At 37.2% G+C, this 23,987-nt stretch overlaps 1 protein-coding gene across 4 annotated transcripts in view; it reads left to right on the top strand.

Annotated features, from left to right (window-relative positions):
* Positions 1-23,987, top strand: part of CPEB4 (cytoplasmic polyadenylation element binding protein 4) — a 72,157-nt gene that overhangs the window by 42,658 nt on the left and 5,512 nt on the right. The window contains exons 3-9 of one of the 4 annotated variants that reach the window (XM_054487862.2): positions 1,706-1,756; positions 12,294-12,317; positions 14,239-14,412; positions 18,692-18,781; positions 19,147-19,265; positions 20,995-21,109; positions 22,262-22,443. In XM_054487862.2, coding sequence (XP_054343837.1) covers positions 1,706-1,756; positions 12,294-12,317; positions 14,239-14,412; positions 18,692-18,781; positions 19,147-19,265; positions 20,995-21,109; positions 22,262-22,443 — 755 coding nt within the window. The remainder of the gene's footprint in view (positions 1-1,705; positions 1,757-12,293; positions 12,318-14,238; positions 14,413-18,691; positions 18,782-19,146; positions 19,266-20,994; positions 21,110-22,261; positions 22,444-23,987) is intronic. The other 3 variants (XM_054487863.2, XM_054487864.2, XM_054487865.2) reach the window with 3 other exon arrangements.

The raw sequence follows: 23,987 nt of genomic DNA on the forward strand, positions 1-23,987 counted from the left end.
GTAATCCTAGCACTTTGGGAGGCCGAGACGGGTGGATCACAAGGTCAGGAGATCGAGACCATCCTGGCTAACATGGTGAAACCCCGTCCGTACTAAAAATACAAAAAAATTAGCCAGGCATGGTAGCGGGCACCTGTAGTCCCAGCTACTCGGGAGGCTGAGGCAGGAGAATGGCGTGAACCTGGGAGACGGAGCTTGCAGTGACCCGAGATCGCGCCACTGCACTCTCCAGCCTGGGAGACAGAGCGAGAGACTCCGTCTCAAAAAAAAAAAAAAAATTGTAGGAAAATTATAAAGTTCAGAGTTTATCCAGACTTCAAGTTTTGGATATGGATTAATTAAAGCTGTTGGCAATAGAGAATAGTTTCCTCTTTTCATGCCATGAGTTCATTACTATGGAGACTGTTTCAAAGAAGCAGTATTTTAAAACATTGAAGACCTTAAGTTCCTTTCTAAAGAGATGTTAATATGTAGCTGTTGGATTGATGGGACCCCATGTTAGCTCTGGTTCCCAGAGTATTTAGTGGAACTAGGTAGAGTCCTTGCTGGCATCCTGGAAGGCCTGCCCCAGCCGCAAGCCATCGGAGAACCTGTTTATCCGTTTTTCCTCAGCTTTTGAGAGTCATGGTTCTGTGGGGTCAGAGTTCAGACTGCTGTTTCCTAAAGGAATGTTTGTAGTTCTGAGTCACTTTAAAAGTCATGTTCTAAATCCTGATTTATAGAAGGTGGGACTATAGTAGAGAACTAACAACCAGGTCCCCCTATCCATTCCTTAGATGAGGAAGACCTGTTGAGGGTTCTTCAGTCATTCTTCTCAAGGTGGGTGCAGATGGCATGTGGGGTTTGGAGACGTAAAAGTGTTGCATGATGATTCTTATTTTATAACTTACAGTATAGAACTAGGTCCATATGTGTACTCAGTAAGGATTTGTAGTGTAGATAACTCAACTTACATGTAAAACTCTTCCAAAACAGAAATGTAATTCCTTCAACATAGAGAAATCCCAGTGCCATTCCCCCCCATGTATTTGTGGCCACCAATTTGGAAGACAGTTCATCCAACAAAAATTTTAGTACCTTCACAAATTCTTTTTTGAGGGGTATCTTGGGTGCCCATTTTAGTTTCAAAAGTAGATTTTGACACACTTCAAAATTCAGAGGAAAGTAACCCAGCATTTAGTGAGTGCCTACTGTGCCCTGGGCTTTTGATATTTTTCATCATATGTAAGTTTAGTGAAATGTTCTTCTTCCCTCTGAGAATATTCCCCCAAACCTGAAATTAAACCTGTCTCTACATGTAGGCATAAGCCTGGCACTATTCTTATGAATCATATAGGAAAATATTACTGCCAATTACATAGTTTCAAAAGTAACAAAATACTACACAAATGAAGAAAAATTTTCACATTTATTGGGGCAGAAATGTGAAGATTGTCATAATGAGCTGCTATTACATAATGGTATAAAGAAAATTACCTTGGATGGGGATTTGCAAATTAGAAGGACCTAGTTAAATATGAGAGATATTTTCTTTTCCTACTTTCAAACTTTTCCCTTTTGAATATTGATGAACATGCTGATTGATATATCCTCTGATTCAAATACCTTGCCTATTTGAAAGCAAGTCAATTCAGCTCTGTTACTGAATAAGTTTAAACCATCTATGAAAAAAGTAAATTTAGTAACGGCCTTCTTTTACCTTCAGGTCGTCTAAACTATTCATATCCAGGATCCGATAGCTCTCTGCTTATTAATGGTAAGTGATAATTGATTTACCCCAGTGAAGTGCACAAAACTGATACAGTAGTTGTGCTTCAGCAGTGGAGAAATTACATTAGTTTGTTCTGTAATGATAACTGTAAGTTGCTAATTAAACTATCAGCTATTTTAAGAATGATTCTTTTAGCTCACAATTGTGGCAGAAACTTTTCTTTTTAATATGAGGGACAACTGATTCCCTGTCCTGAACTTGGTGACGATGAGAATGAAAATCCCATAATGATACCTAAAGATTGGCTTTATCTAATATTAGCTTCTGTAGAGTGACCTTTGAAATGTCAACATAAAAGCCATTTCCACGTGGCTGGAAAAATGTTCCAAGAGGAAAGGATAAGCAGAGATCTAAAACCAGAAAAAGGCAGCCTAAAACCACAGTGCTTGACATTGCATAGGACAAGGTCATTTGCTGTTTGCTGTCTAACAAAAACAAGAAACGTGAAGTTTTATTGGCTTTCCAGTGTCTTCATTAGATTCTCCTTTCCTGTGCTAATGTTCTGTTGAGTTCTCTTTTTATGTGCATAGTGAAGCAAGCTAGGTTTCACCAGGAGGAGGGAATATCCACTCAAGAATTTTAGTGTCTGTTTTTTTAGTATCATGGTCTAAAACAATTGGGTGAAATACAGAGGTCTTGTTTACTTCTTTTCTACTAATTTGCTATGGAATGTGGATTTCAAATTTCTGTGTGTAGAAAATGTCTTCCATTTGTCAAAGCTCATTTTAAGTGCCACGACCTCTAAGAAGTGTTATGGACTAAATAGCTGTATTCCCATAATTCCCAAAACAAATAAAAATAAAAATTCTTCCACTCCTTGATTTTAGTATGTTGTGAATGAGGAGTTAAAAATTATTTTTATAACTGGATCTCCTTTTGAAATCAATATGTTGTAGGATTGTTGAGCCAGGAGAAGTTAGCAGGAGATTTGATTTTTGAGAATTGCTGGGTACATCAGATCTTCTAGAGACTAAATAGTTTATAAAATCTTACTTGGTCATCAGACGTAGGCCTTTTCATGCTACAGTGCGAGAAATAATACCATAATGTAATATTCTAGCATAAATGTATTAGGCCAAAAACCAAACCCAGTGGCGACAGTGGCATCAGGATAAGGAGAACATAAGGAATATATATATACATGCAGAAGAGTTTACCTTTTCCTTTGGAACTAGTTCAAGTCAGTTCCAAGTACTGGAAATTGTAGTGAACCAAGATTGGGGATATTACTGTGTCATCTTAGGCAAAGTGATCAACTATTCTTTGTCCCAGTTTCCTTATGAAGGTGTTCCTGTTGGATTAGTTGCCTCTGGGGCCCATCTTGTTGAGGGTTGTCGAGAAAAATAAGCTCACTCTAGTGGGTTTTCCTTAAAGCTAAATTCACTTAACTAGGAAAAAAAAAGCCACCTGTAATCCCAGCAGTTTGGGAGGCTGAAGCAGGAGGATTCCTTGAGCCCAGGAATTCAAGACCAGCCTGGGCAACATGGCCAAACCTTGTCTCTACAAAAGATTTTTAAAAACTAGCCAGGTGTGGTGGCACATGCTTGTAGTCCCAACTACTTGGGAGGCTGAGGTGGGAGGATTGCTTGGGCCGGGGAGGTCAAGGGTGCAGTGAGCCATGATTGCACCACTGCACTCCAGCCACGGTAACAGAGTGACACCCTGTCTCAAAAAAAGAAAAAAAGTATACTATTATGAGATTGCCTTTCCTTTTTTCTTCATTACTATCCTTTCTTTCATAAATAGATTATTTTTAATGATCTTACTTGTCAATAAAAAAATAAAAGTAACTTTTTCCCAAAATATTTATGTTTTCAAATTTTACTGGTCCATGAACTCTAAGAGAAGACTAGATAGTTTTTAATGTTGTATACATGGAAATTTTGTTTATTATAAAGGCATACTGACTTGGGTTAACATTGCCTCAAACTGAAAGACATGAAGATAAAGGACAAAGAGAGATGTCTTTCTTCTAAGAAACTTCTCTTGCTGGCTCCCCAAGCAAGACCCAGGAGTGTGGGGTTTACAGTTGCCGTGGTCTCAGGTCTAGCACTGAGCTTCATGGGGCCGCAAAACTTGATTTTGTCAGATTTGATGAAGGATTAGTTTTTTTAGTAACCAACCAACTAGGACCAGATGCCAATTTATTCATTTATAATGAAGCATAAAACTTCCAGGTAGACCAGATGCCGGAGGTGACTACTCGACCGACCTATTCTCTCTCCAGTAGCAATGTCCAGATTAGAGCAGAAGATTGCTTGAAAGTCATGAAATTAAAACTAGGTAGGGAGGAGAGGTGTTGAGACAATTTTTTAGTGACCTTGAGTAAGATATGCACATTGTCCATTCTGTCAGTCATGTTTATGAAATGTCTTCTAGAGTGGATCACATCTGTAGACAAATTAACCTAATTCATGTATTCATTCTTAGTAGCTTTGCTCTCACTTTAGCTCAGGTTTTGGGGGTACCTGTATTGCAAATCTGGCATAATGAATTGTGCTTAGTGAAGATTAATTAAAGAATTACAAGTACTACCCATCACGTAGGGTTGTGGTGAAGATTCAATGTGTGTAAATCACTTAGCATAGCACCTGGCACATAGTAAGTCAAAATAAGAGAATTAGAATAAGTAATATTTTTGGTTAGGAATTAATCTCATTCATGTACTGATTCTTAATAGCTGAAAATATATAAGAAAAAAATACAGAACAAAGGATTAATATGAGTTTGTAAAAATTGTTGAAAGTTGAACATGCTTTCATTGTCTGTCATTAAGGTAGGTAATCTAAAACTATGCACTTTCAAATGCATTCCCTTCATGTCTTGTGTCCATGCAGCCTTTTCTTAAAACTGAAAATAAAAGCCTAATATATTATGTCACTTTATAGTCATTGTTTAATTCTAAGACTGAAAGGTGCTGTAAGGAGCTATTCTTCCTTGTCCACCATAATCTATTCAGGCTTTTAAAAACCTTTAATAAGGTGATTATATAGCCACTCTGCTTTGTTTCAATGTAACTTTCAGAGCTTTTTCTTCCAAGTTATCTGTTGAAAGCCGTTTCGATAAAAATGTAGAGCAGCTGTTTATTCTCTTTCTCACATGAACATTTGAATTTTGACTCTCTGATTTTTATTTTATGCTTTATTTTGAAATTTTCAAGCAACCTCAAAGCTTTTAGAAAGAGGTTTAAATCCTCAATAAATAAAAGGAAAATCCCCTCACCAGCCTCTTATTGGAAAAATCATAACAATAATTAAAAGAAAAAAAGTCAGAGTCACCAACCAGTTTTCAGTGGTTTATATTGGACTAATGTTGTAATTTGCCTTTACAAAGATAAATAGGTTGTATTCATCCATGGATCAAATTATTTTTTTGCCCTGTTCGATCATAAATTTCCTACAGTTTCATACAATGACCTTCGTATACCACTCATATTAAAAGGCAGTGCCAGTATAATTCAACAATGATTGGTAATTGTGTTAAGAATGTTACAGTTCACACTCTAGGGAATTTTTCAATTTATTGCTGTGTTAATAGTTGTAGAGATTTTTTTGAGGGACAATCTTGGGGACAGTTCTTGGATTTTCAATGTATTTTTAAAACTGAACTATCTAAAGCTACTTTTTGGATGCTGTATTAATTTGCTAGGGCTGCTATAATAAGTACCACTGACTACTGGCTTAAACAGAAATTTACTTCCTCAGTTCTGGACGCTAGAAATACAAAAGCAAGGTGTTATCAGGGTTCATTTCTTTTGAGGCATCTCTCTATGGCTTATAGATAGCTGTGTCGCCACATGGTTTTCCCTCTGTGCATGTCTGTGTCCTAAACTCTTCTAATAAAGACACCAGTCATATTGGATTAGGGACCACCCAAGTGACCTCATTTAACTTTAATGACCTTTTTAAAGACCCTGTCTCCAAATATAGTCACATTCTGAGGTACTGGAGGTTAGGACTTCAACATATGAATTTGGGCAGGAGGGTGGGGGTAGGGGGTGGCCGCATAATTCAGCCCATAATAGATGCCTTATACTAGTAAATTTCATGTAGTAGGGATATAGTTAGAATGCCCATTTTATGGTTATAAGAAGCAAGCCTAAAACTTAGTTTCCCAGTTAAGTGAGAAGAAGTGCTAAACACAGGCCAGTTACCTCAAATTCCTCTGGAGTATCTTGGCTTAGCTCTGAGATAGACATTGGATTAAAAGATTAGTTTTCCTCTTACCCAGCTTGAAACTTTATTTTACCTAAGAAACCACCACCACCTCTGTATAAAAATGCTTGTGCATTATACTTTTTTTTTTTCTCTAACCTTTCATTCCACTGCTTTAGCCCTCAGGATTAGCTACTTCAAAAATGAACCTTGTGGCAGGAGAAAGTTATAGAGCAAAAGAAACCTGTTAAGTTTTAACAACTCATATATGTATTTTCTTTCCTTTGAGGAAGAGATTAGTAAGAGATCTATTAAGGGTAGCACAGAACAACATTTCTTTCCTTTTTTTTTTTTTTTTTTTGTTTTTTTTTGAGATGAAGTCTGTTCTGGACTGATCCAGACTCCAGTCTGATCCAGGCTGGAGTGGACTGGAGTGGAGTGGCTCCATCTCGGCTCACTGTAGCCTCCACCTCCCAGGTTCAAGCAATTGTACTGCCTCACCCTCCCAAGTAGCTGAGATTACAGACACCTGCCACCATGCCCAGCTAATTTTTGTATTTTTAGTAGAGATGGGGTTTTACCATGTTGGCCAGGCTGGTCTCGAACTCCTGACCTCAAGTGATCGGCCTGCCTGGGCCTCCCAAAGTGCTGGGATTACAGGCGTGAGTCACCGCACCCGACCCAACATCTCTTAATTATAGTTTTTTGGAATGAAAAGAGGAAGATTGTTTGCTTGAGAGGGGGAAGAAATCTATCAAAAAGGAAGGTGTTATTTACTCAAGAGAAATGTAGATGATGATCACTTACTGAAAATGTATGTAATATGGTTCTAGTTGCTACAATAATAAGCATGTTGAAAGATCCCTTCATTGAAAAGATAATATGAAAACAAATTGTAAACTCTAAAGTGCTCTACAATTGTTAACCTTAAAATGCTAATGAAAAGCTGAGAATAATTGTTGAAGATCATACTCAGAATATATGCATATGAATTTACTTTTGGGAAAGGGAGGAGATTATTTATTGAGTATGTGACTGACCATTACATATACACATTGTGTTTTTCATTATTCTCTCATTTGCTTCCCATTTTTATAAATAAAGAAACTGAGGGTTAGGGACATAAGGAAACTAGAGTTGCATTCTCTGCTCTTTTCTAAGGTAGGCCTTACAAATAATAGTGCTTTATCATATCTTAGGAACATTCTTTGAATGTTGTTGTACTAACAAGCTAATATAAACATAAGCCAATGTGATAGGAATTTCTAACTATAAAGCAAATGTAAATTAATTTTGTGGCAGTGAGCCTATTAAATTAGGGATTAATTTATAAAATCATTTAAAATGTTTCTTTGCATCTTTGTTGAATTGTATGCTTTGGTCTTTGTAATGATTGTGTCTGCTTTTTGGTTCTACCATCTTTATTCTTTTTTTCACAGATTAATTCCTTTTAGCTTCAAGCCTTTGATTTATATCTTTTCAACTGATTTACTAATTTGGCTAATTTCCACACTCCTCTCCCCATATATTTTCTTTTAGTCCTCCTGGAAAAGTCAGGTTGTTTTGTTTTGTTTTGTATTGTTTTGAGACGGAATCTCACTCTGTTGCCCAGGCTGGAGTGCAGTGGTGCAATCTCAGCTCACTGCAACCTTTACCTCCCGGGTTGAAGCAATTCTCCTGCCTTAGCCTACCGAGTAGTTGCGATTACAGGCATGTGCCACCACACCCAGCTAATTTTTATATTTTTAGTATAGACGGGGTTTTACCATATTGGCCAGGCTGGTCTCGAACTCCTGACCTCAAATGATCTGCCCACCTTGACCTCCCAAAGTGCTGGGGTTATAGGTGTGAGCCACCATGCCTATCCAAAAGAAGTCAGTTATTTGATAACATCTTATCATCTGAACTATACCCCACCTTTTTTTTCCAAATAGAATTGCTATTTGTCTTCTCACCATGGGGCAGAGAGAGGTGCACAGTTGGAGAGCCTAAGGTAGATCAGCGTAACCCGAATAGGATCCATTTTTTCATTGTCCACTAAAACATAGTAACATCTTATCCTTCATGGCCTAAAGTCCTATTCGTGGCAGAATTGATTAGGTGCTGTCATGTAGGAAAGTATGCTTTTGTATGAAAGTAATAATGTCATTTGTTCATTTTTAATATTAGTACCAAGGAGGAAACCAAAAAGGGTTCATTAACAAATATAGCAATATAGGATATGCAATAATAATAAATTCAAATGGTACAGAAAGGGATAAAACAAGAAGTGAATGCCTTCTTTCCTCTTTCTAGAAGTTTCTGTCTCCAAAGGTTCTTGTGGTTGTTTCTAGAAAAAATATTTCATGGCCAGGTGCAATGGCTCATGCCTACAGTCCTAGCACTTGGGGAGGCCCAGGTGGATGGATTTCTTGAGCCCAGGAGTTGAGACCAGCCTGGGCAACATGGCAAAACCCCATCTCTATAAAAATAAAAATAAAATAAAAAGTAAAAAGATTTTATGCATAGTCCCACATATCTATTTATATTTTCTTTATTTTTAAATGTACACAATAAGGATTCTACAATACACACTTAGACACTGCATGCAGGCCAGCATCTCAGAGAGCTTTAGGTACATGAACATGAGCCACATTTAAAAATGCCACATGCTCAGTTAATAGGGTTGCTCCTTTGAAATACATACATACATATATAAAAATGCCACATACTAGGTGTTTCTTCTTTTGAATATGTGGGTACTTCGTTTCTTTTTGATTATTACAAATGTTGCAACAAATGAGAAAAAAGTACTTTTTATGGGATAAATAATATTTTATTTTTATAATAAAATGTGTGGGGAGGGAGAAAGTCAGGGAAGCCCTGACAAGTCTCTCTGTACCTTCTTTGTAAGTCTGGCATTACAGATTAATGGAATATTTTGCTAGAGGGAATTTGATTCTGCTTATAGGGCTAATAACAAGGAAAGGAAGCATTTGTAGGCAATCCTGTAAAGGCATTTTAGAAATAAAGTATATCAATAGATCTAATAGCAGGTATCCAGAAGTTATAAAAATTTATGGCCATAATATTTTGAGCTTTTTTTTTTTTTAACATTCTTGAATCCTGTTAGTTCTGAACATTAAATTATTGAGGACTTTATAAATCAAAACTAGGCTGGGCACGGTGGCTCACGCCTGTAATCCTAGCACTTTGGGAGGCTGAAGTGGGCAGATTGCCTGAGCTCAGGGGTTTGAGACCAGCCCGTTCAACAGGGTGAAACCACGTTTCTAATAAAATACAAAAAAAAAAAAAAAAAAAAAAAAAGCTGGATGTGGTGGCATATGTCTATAGTCCCAGCGAGACTGAGGCAAGAAGAATTGCTTGAATCTGGGAGGCAGTTGCAGTGAGCTGAGATCGCGCCACCGCACTCCAGCCTGGGCGAGACTCCATCTCCAAAAATAAAAATAAAATAAATCAAAACTAAGAAATAATAAAAGTGGATAAACATATAAATAGTATTCATTTAAACTTTGGTGGGGACTGGGAGATTTTTATTCAGTGGTAATAGCATGCATCTAAAAAATCTTTTAAGAGGCTACTTTTCGGTAACTGAAGGAAAATTCTGAGCAGGGTTAGTTTTGCTGACTTAGAACTTTTCCAAAATGTAGATTTCTTTGAACATAATTAAAGTCATTTTTTAACTTACACTTCCTCGGATATTTGAGAAACATCAAATAACAAGCAACACTTGCTAGTCATGAGATTGGAAATCTGTCTGACATTTTCCTCAGGAAAGCAGAGAGGTTCTATGTTGCAAGAATTTCATCATAAAGTGTGTGCCAATATAATTTGAAATAAGTGAGGAAAAGTGCTTAGTACATCCTTTTTATGTAAGATAAAGTGGTGTTATTTAGCATTCTATTAATTTCTGGGTTCCAGTTACATAGATCTGTTCAATTTGTAGAAAATTCATTGAACTTACGGTTTGTTTATTTTTGTGTATATGTCATATGCCAAAATTTACATGAAAAATAATGTATAAGTATTACCATAAGTGGAAATAAAAATTACACATTCTCGTTTTGCATGTTCCAGAACGTCATTGTTTTTATTTCTTCAATATTAATTTACATTAATTTCCTGATTTGATTGGGCAACTTTTATAGTTGTAAACATTGTTCACTTATAACCTATTTTCCCTTAATATGAGAAAATATCTACATAGCTTTCAGAATTTAATCTCAGAATTTAACCATGCATTATTTTATATTGACCAGTTTAATTTTATAGTATACAATCAAAGTTTGAGAGTGTACATTTGAAGATTTCGAGAGTGTTTGATTGTAACTTTTGATCCACAGCCCTTACTATTCCGGAAATTATTTATTTTTGATATAATGGAAGCCATGAGCGTTTTCATGTGAATTTTGTAGCTATATTATAAAAGCTTATTCTTTTCAAATATCTGTTTTCTCAGAAATCCAAGCAGCATCAATCAACTTTTTAAGATTGACAGCACTAAGATTTTCAAATCATTACTTTGTTTCCCCAGACTCCCTAATCTTTGAAGCAGTTGTATGAATAGAATGTTCTTAAACAAGCATCTGCTTTTGTGATGCTATTTGTCTTTCTAACCTCTGTCTGATTGAGTCAGAAAATACCTACCCCTCCCCAACCCCCTAAACTTAAGACCTGTTAAAGTAAAAGCACAACTGCTTGAGGGAGATTGTATGTTGTGTGAATCCATTTGCTCAAATACTTTGGTGAAATCCAGGGCTGTCTAAGTGTGGCAGAAATGTATTTTGGTTTGAGATATAATTTCACTTTGGAAGATACTCACATAATATTTCTGAGTTATAATTATTTAGCATTTATCTGGAAGAATAAGAATGAAAACCTTGACCAGTTTGTGAGTTTGTGTAGTGATTTCTTAAAGGAGCTATACCTTCTAACTCAAAAACCTATCCCAGGCTGTAACCCTGGGACTTTGGGAGGCTGAGGTGGGCAGATCACTTGAGATCAGGAGTTCGAGACCAATTTGGCCAACATAGTGAAACCCCATCTCTGCCAAAAAAAAAATACAAAAATTAGCTGGGCGTGGTGCCACACCCCTGTGGTCCCAGGTACTGGGGAGGCTGAGGCACGAGAATTGCTTGAACCCGGGAGGCGGAGGCCACAGTGAGCTGAGATCGCACCACTCCAGCCTGGGTGACAGAGCTAGATTCTGTCTCCAAAAAGAAAAAACCCATCCCAGTTTACTGTTGAAACCTCATCCCCAGCCAAGTCCCCACTTGTTCTACATGCTTCTATTCCAGCCACCTTTCCCTGAATGCTACAGCAGCACCCCTGCCTGTGACGCTGTTGAGCCTGGAATGCCCTTCCTCTGTTTTTCCTTTAAGGGCCACCTCAAATTCCCTACCCCCACCCCCAACTTTTTCGTCAGAGTCAGTTCTTCCTCCTCTATTCCTGTTACACCTACCACATAACTAGTATAACAATAGGCATGCTACACTGTTGTTTGCTTATGTGGCCTTCTGGCATTAAAAGCTGCTAGTTCCTGGAGGTCAGGGACATGCACTATTTACTATTTATCCACAAGATCGGGCATTCAAGAAATGTTCATTGGATAGAATTGAGGTGTTTGGACAGGCTGGGCTTATAAGTGCCAATTTGTTTCAGGGAAGACATTTTCTCAAAGGTTTTCTGATTTAAAGTTTATACTGTCATTTCCTGAGTATTCCAGTGGGTTATTAATTACCTTTACTTTGCCCCTTGGCTACAACCTACTTGGCAATAAAAATATCAGGCCTTTTACTTTTCAACATTTAGGACTTGGTAGAAGACTTGATTAGGCATAGGGAACTGCTGGCTAAAAGGAAGTTGATGAATTGCTTAAAGATTTCATTTGTTATGATTTTCTCTTATAAGGGATTAACTGAGGAAAACTGTAAAGTTGTTATTTATCTTCTGGTGGTGAAAAAGTCATGAATTGAATATTGGTATATCTACTAAATTGCTAGTTAGCAGGGAATTCTGCGAGAAAATGTTATTAATATGGTAATAGTTGGTTTTGATTATGTTGTATACTGCCTTAGTTTCATAATAGCTTGAACGTTGGGCAACAATTACAGCAAAAAGCTTCCCCTAGAACAGATAAGATTCAATAAAGTTTTACAGTGTCCTTGAAGAAATTTTAAAAATGCCCAAAATTGACCTCTTACCATCCCGTTCCTTGTTTTTTTAGACATTTACCAGGAAATGAAGAATATAGTCACAGTTTTTCCATTTTCAAAAGCTGGTAGATGAAATCACAGTTGATTCTTTTGACAATGTTTGAAAGGTTGTTTTGTTTTTTTGTTTTTGTTTTTTTCTCATTTGACATGCAGCAAGGACATATGGGCGAAGGAGAGGTAACATCGTTTTTAACTTTTAAATGTATCACTTGTATTTGGAGACGACCCAAGCTTGTTTAATTTCTAACCTTTGTGGGGAAGGGGAGAGGGGAAATGAAGCGTAGCTTTGATCCTTAGGTAATATTTGTGTTACAGTTAACATTTTAGACATAATTTGAAGGAGTTAAGGAGCTATAAAGAAATTTATCAGAATGGTGGGATTTGGATTTGAATCAAAATGATTTCCCTGTGTTAAATGAGAAACTCAACTTATTTATATCTAAAGATGTGCTTTTTTTCCTTTCTGAAAGGAATTTCTTAGAAAAAAATTAAGAATCTTTGAAAAGAAAAATATAGTCACACTAGTCCCCAAATACCTCATTATCTTGGAGGTTTAATTATACTCAAATGCCTTATGTCAACTTTTTTGTTTTCTTTTTTACTAAGTAAACAATACATGTGGTTTAAAATGAGATGAGCTAAATAAATGACTAATCCTATAAATTTCAAACATTTGGGGGAAAAGCTCTAGAAATTTTAGGTAATTCTAAAGAATCATTTTGTGGGGGTACCTGAATAACTTATTCTTGGCACGTATATTTTGCCTTTTTGCGAGAAAGTAAGACAGTTAAATAGCTTAGATTTAAAGGATAAGTGATTTTTTAAGATCATTCATGAAATAACCTCCAGTTTTATAATCAGTTTGTGTCTTCACTTGACATATGCTATTATAGGATAAATTTATAAAAAATATACTGTTATTATTTGTGTTTAGTAATAGAAATTGAAGACAAGTGTGGCAAAACCTGGAATGTTTCTATTAAAGTAAGAGCACTTGAGATACGTTTCTAGAGGATCCATTAACAAATTCCTCATGTAGTACCTAGAAGTAAATTGGCAGCCAGAAAAGCGATAAAACAGTGCTTGGGAGATTGTGCAGCTATTTGTAGCTCTGTGTTTTCCTTATGATTTAAAAGTTTATATTTTGCTGTCAGGTAAATATGCAAAGACTGTTACACATATTGGCATCTCTGGTGTTTCCTGCATATATATTCTGGATGATAAGATTTTCAAACAGCAAATTTAATGACTTAGTTTTTAGAAATAGATAATACCCTTAGCAAGCTGATAATTACTCAGCTAATAATAAATATATCTTTAGCATGCCTAATAATCTTAAATTTCATAAGACTACACAGTGAAGTTGGAATATAACATTAAGTGGGTTTTGATTATATCCCATTAGTTAAGGTAAATAAAAATGAGTGGTCACTTTAAAAATCTACTTGTTACGTTAGCCAGATGTCATGGCATGTGTCTGTAGCCCCAACTACTTGGGAGGCTGAGGTGGGAGGATCACTTGAGCACAAGAGTTTGAGGCTGCAGTGAGCTATGATTATGCCACTGTACTCCAGCCTGGGTAAAACAGCGAGACACTGTCTCAAAAAAAAAAAAAAAAAAAAAAAATCGACTTGTTCATTTTAAGCACATTCTTAGAGGAAATTGTGCAGGCTATATTGTTTGATTTTTTTAAAGAAATGTAAGTGATTCAATGTCTTATAGCCAAATTTAATACTTAGTGTACATGTCTACGTTGCCAATAGCCATGGGGCCCTGCCAAGGGAGTACAGTCTGCTGCCGACTGCTTGCTAAAGTGTGCTCTCTCCTCCAGTCCTTCAGTTCACCTCACTGAAGTTTCTGGATCCCAGTGGGATACTTGAGTCACCCTCTATTAATATTTAACCGTGTGCTTTCTCTCTGACTCAGTTGGGACTTTAAGTTGGTGGGAATTCAAGAGTATAGCTAAGTGTTTCTATTATTCAGTGAGAAAAATAAAAGCAGCAGTTTTATTGAATCTGCTGTTTCCTTGTTTCTTTGCATGATAATCAGTGGCAAGGAACATTTTCTGTTACCGTTTTTTCCCTGCTTTCTATTCTAGGTCAGTCTTCACTGTTTCCAATGGAAGATGGATTCTTGGATGATGGCCGTGGGGATCAGCCTCTTCATAGTGGCCTGGGTTCACCTCACTGCTTCAGTCACCAGAATGGGGAAAGAGTGGAACGATATTCTCGCAAGGTGTTTGTAGGCGGATTGCCTCCAGACATTGATGAAGGTATATTTAGAACTGTTTATAGCACGGTGCCCAGATGGTGGCACATAGTAGGAAACTCATAGTGTTACAATAACAGTCTTATCTGGCTCCAATAGTCAGCCCTGCTTGCATTGTTCTCTTGTCCTATCCTCCTATCATGGCGTATAAGATTAATTCATAGAAGGGAGGGGAGCAGAGCTGTGCAAACCAACTAAATCAAGGGATTGGACTATATGAAAAGGAGTAAACATCACTGGGAAAGCTTCCAAGGGACTCGATTGTTGTGGGCATACATGGGTACTAACTGTGTTTTTGTCTGTGTGTGCTACTTTGGACAAATTCAATGATGTATTTTCCTTTTTTTCCCCCACTTTTTATGAGTGCTCCACACATGTATAGTTCATTGTTTAAAATCTTAGACTAAGCATGAACTTTTGAAAAATATAGCCTACAGTTGTACTACAAGAAGGATAATCTTATTTAAGGTAGTAAACAAGATGGAAGGTCCCTGCTTACATAGAGTTTACATTTTATTGGGGGAAGGCCCATAAACAATGTATAAATATGCAAGAAAATCCTGGAGAGCAAGTGTTGAAAAGCACACAGCAGGATGATGTAAAATAGTGATGCAGGGAGTTTCTTTTTAATTAGGTGGATAAGAAAAGCCTCTTTGAGGAAGTGATATTTAAGCTGAGACCTGAATAAGGAGCCAGCCATGCAAAGACTTAGAGGGACTTGTTCAGGAATATGCTATTCATCCATGGGTCTGAGTGACCCCAATAAGAGTAGCAGACCTTATAGCATATTTTTGGTTGCTTTCCTAATTTCTTTTGTCTTTGTTTCCTGAGTGAAAATGGAAATACACTAAATCACATTATGGAGAATAGAATAGATTTCTTTATGCATGTATAAGATCTAATAAATAATAAGGTTTAATATCTTCACATTTAGATTGGGATCAAACTTATCAAGTCACTTCATTTTCTTCAAGATGATTTATCTTTTGGAAGGTTGAGACAGAAATGGTTCTAAAAAGCCAAAGATTGAAATAAACATAGAGGTTTTTGCTTTTTCTTTTTGTCTACAATAAAATGTCTTGGTGGAAGCTATGCTGAAATTTCAGGGTTGTCTGAATCAGTCTCCATCCTGCCCTCAGCATAGCTTGAAGAATATTGTGTTCTGCAGAATTGTGCACTAAAAATTACAGGGTTTATGGGGGAAAACAAGGTTAAAGACAAATCATTTAAAAGCTAATGAACTTTGTACCTGAAGCACTAACAAGAAGAGAATTAGTACCTTGGAGATAACTTGGATTTAGCTCAGCATGCTTGGGGCTGCTTCAGGGAATATTGAAAATGTACAAAACCAATAAAGCAGAAATGCTGGCTTGCAAGCATGGAGACAATGCAGATGGAAACAGACCTTTGAACACCTGAGGAAGCGCAAACTAAACTGTCAGGAGATAAGAGCCCTGCAAGGTTAGGGGCATAGCTCTCTGACAAGAGAATTCTGGTAGCTGCACTTATTTTTAATTTTCTTACAATAGAGCTGGGAGGGTTTGTACCTGTACATCAGACAAGTGGGGGGCTTTTTCCTTTCCTGATGAAGTTTGTAATTCTTTCCTCACTATGCTAGCCCACCTTGCCTAGGAAAAATCATTTATGAACCAGTACAACTTCCATGTTATACTGACATTATTCGCTGTTTACTAGACTCACACAAGCTAAACTTACTCTGCTCACACTACGTATTCCAAACTGGAATATCACCATAATGGCGCAATACCATCCTGTCCTACCATGCGCATGTCAATCTTTTTTCCCCCCAAGATAAGGGCTCACATATTGAGCCCTTATGATACCTACGAGAATAGGTATTGTAGCAGAAAGAGCAGACTATACTGTTTCACAGTCTGGGGAAGATGCAAACAGTTCTACCAGACTGGAATTTAGGCATACTCCTCATCTTTCTTTTCTGTTCCTTTACCCTGCCCTATTATCAGTTCTTATCTACACATGCTTACCTACTCTTTCTAGAAGTCTCTGAAATGTATTTTTCCATTATCTCATTAGTGTCCAAATATATAATGTAGCATAATTTGTATCATTTAAATTAATAGCAAAATATGGTCAGGTCTTCCTTGTCTATCATTTTTTCCCATTCATCCCTTTTTCCTCTCCCTCTAAGGCTGAGATATTGCTGTCAAGGAAGTGGATTGGTGACAGGGAAGAGGTCTCAAGTGGAGGGGATGTGTATACATGTATGTAGAGGGGGCTTGCTCAGAGGCCTGAGCAGCAGCACATATGGTATCCAAGAAATAAGGGCGAGAAGACCCAAGGCACAAAGGTAAAAGGTAGAGGAGGCTATAGGGGAAAGATTGGTTACATTGAGCAAATTAATAAATGTCTTTACAGGTATTGGGAGCTAGGTTTCTCCCTGCAAAAAGAGAATATAAAAATAGAAAGGCGGAAGGCTAGAAAAAGCCGTGAGATGTTGGAGTCATATTGAAAATATCAATATGAACTCATTAGTTTTTGTAAGTACATACACAGATACAGAAATAGTTATAAATTTGTGTTTGGGCGTGTATTTATTTATTTCCTAGCTTCCTTCACTGTGAAGACTTAGAAATAATGAATACTCACTAGCAGTGAGCATATAGAGCACCTGTAACTTAGTTTCTAAATACCTTTTGCCAATAAAATGATCCATACATCTTGAAAAAAAATGACTGATTCTTGGGCTGGGACAGGGAAAGAATAAGATGAGCCTGGAGTATCTTCTTAGGCCAGAAAGCATGAAAGTGCTTAAGAATGTCCCAAATCGGGGACAAATTGAGCATCAAAATAAATGAGTGAATTGGATCACAACCCACTGAATAAAATAGACCCAAACTGATATCAATAAATGAATAAATCAATGGGACAGACGGAAAACTCTTCCCTACTGCACAATACTAACTAATATATGTAGAAGGAATGATGGAAACAGGTAATCATTATTTGGCAACCATTATTGTGGTAGTTAATACAGGCAAGAGTCTTCAATGGATGCCAAGGCTCATGAAGGAACAGGATGTTGGTGAGCAACACAATATACTCTTGTAAAACTCTAATTGAATACAAAAGGAGAAAAGGTTTGCTTGTGGTAGAGAAACCAAGCGATCAAGATTAACATGCCCTCCAGGTGTGGTGGTATGCACCTGTAATCCCAGCTACTTGGGACGTTGAGGTGGCAGGATCACTTAAGTTCAAGACCAGCCTGGGCAACATAGGGAGCCCTTATCTTGGGGGGAAAAAAGATTAACATGCGCATGGTAGGAAAGGATGGCATTGCACCATTATGGTGATATTCCAGTTTGGAATACGTCACATGATTCTGATCATAGGAGGGAGAGCACAGACCCAGGTTGAGGGTCACTATTTTAAATCTGTTCAGGTTGCTATAAAAAATAACAGACTTGGTGGCTTATAAACAACTGAAATTTATTTCTCACCATTCTGGAGGCTGGGAATTCCAAGATCAAGGTGCCAGCAAATTCAGTGTCTGCTGAGGGCCTGCTTCCTAATAGATAATAATCTTCTCATTGTACACTCATATGGCAGAAGGAGTGAAGGGTCTCTCCAGAGCCCCTTTTATAAGGGCACTAATCCCATTGAAAGTGTTCTACCCCCATGACCTAATCACCTACCAAAGGCCCCAGCTCCAGATACCCTCACATTGGGGAATAGGTTTCAACATACGAATTTTGAGGGAACATAAACGTTTAGACCGTAGCAGTCATTCTATAGAATGAATATGAAAGACAAGAAACAACATGGAGCTGTTCCAAGTTGAAAAAAGACTGATGCTCTGAGGATATGATAATTAAGTGCAGCCTGTGTTCTGGATAGCACTGTGGATCAGAAAGGATTTTGAAATTTAAATGAAGTCTGTGAATCGCATAGTAGTGTTATATCAAAATTGGTATATAAGGGAATGACCTTGCTTTAAGCAGATACCAATAGTTATGTTTGGGATTACAGGGCACCATTTCAGAAAAAGATGCTGGCTGGCTGGCATGGTTGGATGGCTAGATTGATTTGTGCATATGTACAGATAGAGGGAGAAAGAGGAAGAGAGAAGAAAGAGGGTGAAGGCAGATGTGCAAATTATTAACAGTTGGGGAATCTAGATGAAGGGGATAAAGGAGTTCTTTTTACTGTTCTTGTAAATAGTAGATTTGAAACTTAAAAGAAAAACTTTCAAAAAATGATCATAAAAATATTTAAATCTACTGTTTTCCTTTGTTGTTTATTAGATGAGATCACAGCTAGTTTTCGTCGCTTTGGCCCTTTGATTGTGGATTGGCCTCATAAAGCCGAGAGCAAATCCTATTTTCCTCCTAAAGGTAATTCTCAAGATTCATTATACTTATGTAATTTATTCTTACATTGTTTAATGTGTAGCCTTTTCATAAATGTTCACCTTCACTGTAAAATGTTGCATTATTAAACTTGCATTTTCCCAAATGCTCTTTAAAATTTCAACCTAATATTCTTTTAATTCAAATTTAATTTTACTCTAAAAGATGTTTCAAGATACTACCAAAATGAACTGTATGTTGATGTTATCAGACTTTTGGTATAAATATTGTTTTAATTTGTTTTCCTATTCCTTTTTTCCTGTCTTTAGTTTTAGTGCATGATTCCTTTCCCCTGAAGAATTACCAAAACATAGGAAAACATATAAGCCTTCTTTCCCCCTTTTTTCCAGGCTATGCATTCCTGCTGTTTCAAGATGAAAGCTCTGTGCAGGCTCTCATTGATGCATGCATTGAAGAAGATGGAAAACTCTACCTTTGTGTATCAAGTCCCACTATCAAGGATAAGCCAGTAAGTATGTTTAGCATAAAATAGCTTCTTGTTTTTGCCTCCATTCATCTGTTACGTTTGAAAAACCCATAGACAACTTGATGTGTTTGGGGTACTTAATTGACACATTTGTAAGCAGACTAAGTAAAGTCTTGTTGTGAAGTTCTTAACATTGACATTCTGTGTATTTGCACATATCAATTTGACATCGAATTTTTGGTTAGTTGAAATATAATTGGTAAATCTTTATTTTTAAAAGATTTCACGGCTGGGCATGGTGGCTCACACCTGTAATCCCAGCACTTTGGGAGGCCGAAGCAGGTGGATCACATGAGGTCAGGAGTTCGAGACCAGCCTGGCCAACATGGTGAAATCCAGTCTCTACTGAAAATACAAAAATTAGCCAGGTGTGGTGGCGCACACCTGTAGTCCCAGCTACTTGGGAGACTGAGGCAGGACAATCACCTGAACCCAGGAGGCGGAGGTTGCAGTGAGCAGAGATTGCACCACTGCACTCCAGCCTGGGTGAAAAGTGAGACTCTGTCTCAAAAAAAATAAAATAAAAACCAGACTTCATTTGATAATGCATTTAATAAAATAGCTGAATCAACTCTGAATAACAGAACTCAAATCACAAATACTATGTGTACATCTTTCTAGCTTTTTCCTCACATTAATGAAGATTTTACCCAATATTATCCTTAACTTTATATATGGTACTCTCCAAAGTAGAGTGAATCGTGTATATACATGTACAGATACATTGCATACTGTTTTCTCTTTCTGGAAGAGTTTATCATAAAATTTAGTCTTTAGGAAGAGGAGCAACTGGCATGTTTTGATGACTCTGGCAAAGCAGCAGTTTATTATCACTCAGCCAGCACCCAATGAATGATGATAGTGCAGAATGGAGTTGTCAGTGGGCCCAGCTTAAGCAAATAACATCTGTGGAGCTTCTCCTGAAGTCTTGTGGTTGTCTAGGTCAGAAACTTTTGAAGAGTTCCTGTGGTCTGGACTCTTTCTGCTTGACTTGTTTATGTTCCCTGCCAATCCCCATCCGTATTTGAATTTGGGACCTCTGACCTAGGACTCTGTTGGTGTGCATATTTGGGAATACACTGCTGTCAACCCATAGCCTTTGGTGTGGGCGTTTGTGACAGTTAGAAAATGTGAACAGTTTTAAATGAGGTACATGATTCTTGATTGACCGATCTAATGGATACACTGAAGTATTTGTCATAAAAAAAAATCTATTGCAAATATCATCAGTATTTTTACTTTGAAACCCATTTTGAAATAATGCATCAGATTTGATAGTATCAGGAGTAGTTTGCATTTCCTAGACATACACTGATTGGACACACAATTCTGGTTTACTTAGTATTGTATATTGATTGGCATTGGATACCATGCAAAAAATTTAAATTATGTAGATATTGAGGCATTGGACAGAATAAAGGCCCAAATAAGCTGAAAAACAGTGAATTAACTTACAAATAATTATGGACATGTTAAGTAATTTGGCTTATAATAGAGAATCAAATTGAACACTCCACCTTGGTTTAGTTTACTTCTAAAAATGAAATGATGGGTTGGGATACACTGTTTTTAAATCTTCTAGTTTCCCAGCTTTATTGACTTGTAATGATAGGATTATTGCTTTTAAAAATACTTTGTAATAATTTTTAACTTTTTTGCCCATGAATTGTCTGTATTGAGAATGAGACATTTTGGTTTGTACATTCCCTAGGTCCAGATTCGGCCTTGGAATCTCAGTGACAGTGACTTTGTGATGGATGGTTCACAGCCACTTGACCCACGAAAAACTATATTTGTTGGTGGTGTTCCTCGACCATTACGAGCTGGTATGATTAAACAAACAACAAACTCTCTATCCTATAGCACAAGAAATATAAAGATCTTCAGGATAGATTTTTCCTAAGAATTGGAGTTAATATCCAAGAGCGAGAGTTCTAGAATCAAAATATCTGGGTTTGAATTCATGTGTTCTAATAGTTAAGTGACCTTGGACAAATTCCATGAGTTTTCTAATTCCCAGTTTCCCCAACTGTCAAGTAGGGATGAAACACTTTTCATCCCTAGGATGAAATAACACTAGGAAAAATATTTCCTAGTGTTATTTTGAGGGTTGAATTAGATGACCAGTGCAAAGTACTTAGTCTAGTGTTGCATAATGCTAATCATTACTCTCATCATTGTCTGAAAAGAAAAAAAGTCCTTCAAGAATAGATTCTGTATTGAGATTGTCAGTATTTGTTTCCCACATCCTCATTTGCTCAACAGCCACTGACTGAGCTCTGGGATATAATAGACGTCTCAGCAATGAATCAGATTTTTAGGGTAGTACATACAGAACAAATTAAATTCCTAACTTCAAGTAATTTGAGGTTTAATAATATAAATGAGATAAAAAGACATAATGTGAACAGGAATGTAGCTGCACAATTTTAACACTTCATAAAGAAGAAAATGCATCATTATTTCAAGGTTTTTTTTAAATGAAAAATTGGCGAACCGACTGTGGGGAAAGAGTTTTGATGGAAATAAGCGAGGAGGGCCCACAAAGAGTCTACCAGTTAGTTTTCTAGTGTTCAAGTAATTATTACATTAATCAATACATTATTAACTGGTAAATCTATGGCAGCAACATGGCACAGAGCAGGCAAACATGGGAGTACTATCACTTAATGACCTGTGACCTTGGACAGATGGATCACCCTTTCAGCACCTCAATTTCCTCGGGAAATTACTACCTACTTCATATAGTTGTGAAAAGAATAAAGAGAACATACTAGAAAACACCTAGCAACCCCTTGCCCACAATTAAAAGATTAAGGCTTAACACAATGGATGACTGGTTGTAGTAATGTTTCATTTTAATAATTATTATAACGATGTGAGCTCAGAGTACAGATGAATTGCTTTTGATGAAACCGTTGGTGAGCCAGATGAATTTTCCTGATTTTAAATATCCTCTTTGTTCCTTTCTTAATTAGTGGAGCTTGCGATGATAATGGATCGGCTATATGGAGGTGTGTGCTACGCTGGGATTGATACTGACCCTGAGCTAAAATACCCAAAAGGAGCTGGGAGAGTTGCGTTCTCTAATCAACAGAGTTACATAGCTGCTATCAGTGCCCGCTTTGTTCAGCTGCAGCATGGAGAGATAGATAAACGGGTAAGCCTTACACTACATTTTGGAAAATTCTAGAAATGGTCCTCTAAATGTGTGATTACCAATATTAGAATGGGAGAATTTTATGACAATAAAGTGACAGCTGACAATTTTGCCTATAGAGTTAATTATGGTCTATAATACATGAAAGAATTTCCTATGAATTTCTTTTATCTTTCAGTTTTTTGAGTAGCCTAATCAGAACACTGCAATTTACTTGAGTTAATTTAATCTTCTCTAAACTGTAACTTCCATTCAATCTCAATCCATCCATCCATTCATTCACTTAGTTTGTAAGTCATTCAATAAATATTTACTGAATCCTTTGTACTGTGTTACATCAAGTATACAAACAGGAATGCCCATGAGGTTTCCTGCCCTTTTTTTTGTTTGTTTTTTAATCCTGGGACATAGCGAAGACCTCAGCAAGCCCTATTTCTCAATGAATTGCACTCACAGATTTCTTTTTTTTTTTTTTTTCTTTTTCCACAGCCACCGCCTCTCACCGATTTATTCCTTAGCTTGGTGTTTCACGCATTCAACAAACGTTTTAGTGCTTAGGGCAAGAAATTCCTGTCCTCATGAGTTTATTTCCTAGCAGACAGAACTGTATCACTTGACAGTACTACTCAGAGTGTGGCCTGTGGACTGACTGCCAGTCTGTAAACTTAGTTTGTAGTGAGATAGGAATTTAGACCAGAACGTGTAATCAACTACATTACTGGGCACAATGTTTGGTCCAGCTGGCGATTTTTTTTTTCATAGAAAGCCTTTATTGATGAGGGAAGGAATATATTGATTTATATTTTGGGGTCACCTTTTTATTTTATGGCACACTGGCACTTTCATGCATGCTGACTTTGATATCCATCACTCTGAGGCATTGTGCTAAAACTGATTTTATCGTGGTGTTCTCAATTCAAGATGTAAAAATGATCAAGTCAGTAGCAGTTTCTGCTTTTTATGTTTCATGTCATGTACAGTCTACTTCATTGGCAGTAAAAAAAATTAAGATAGTGGTGGTCATCCTACAAACTGTGAATATATTAAAGAGAAAAGTACCTATTCTATTATAAGCATGGGGGAGGGACAAGATTAGTATGTTAACATGCCTACTTTGTTTGTTTGTTTGAGATGGAGTCTCACTCCGTCACCCAGGCTGGAGTGCAGTGGTACAGTCTCAGCTCATTCCAACCTCTGCCTCCCGGGTTCAAGAGATTCTCCTGCCTTAGCCTCCCAAGTAGGTGGGATTAGAGGCATACGCCACCATGCCCAGCAAATGTTTGTATTTTTAGTAGAGACAAGGTTTCACCGCGTTGGTCAGACCGGTTTCAAACTCCTGACCTCAAGGGATCCACCTGCCTCGCCCTCCCAAAGTGCTGGGATTACAGGCATGAGCCACCCATGATGCCCGGCCTACTTGGTTTTTTATGCACACTAAAAAATACCTACATCTCACTGCCTCATTCCAACATAAGTTTCAGAGCTGTGGGATTGGTCATTAGAAATTCAGACTGAATTTGTGTTCCTCTGCAATGAAATCCTTT

Source organism: Pongo pygmaeus, chromosome 4 (genome assembly GCF_028885625.2).
Source record: "Pongo pygmaeus isolate AG05252 chromosome 4, NHGRI_mPonPyg2-v2.0_pri, whole genome shotgun sequence".
Lineage (NCBI taxonomy): Eukaryota > Metazoa > Chordata > Mammalia > Primates > Hominidae > Pongo > Pongo pygmaeus.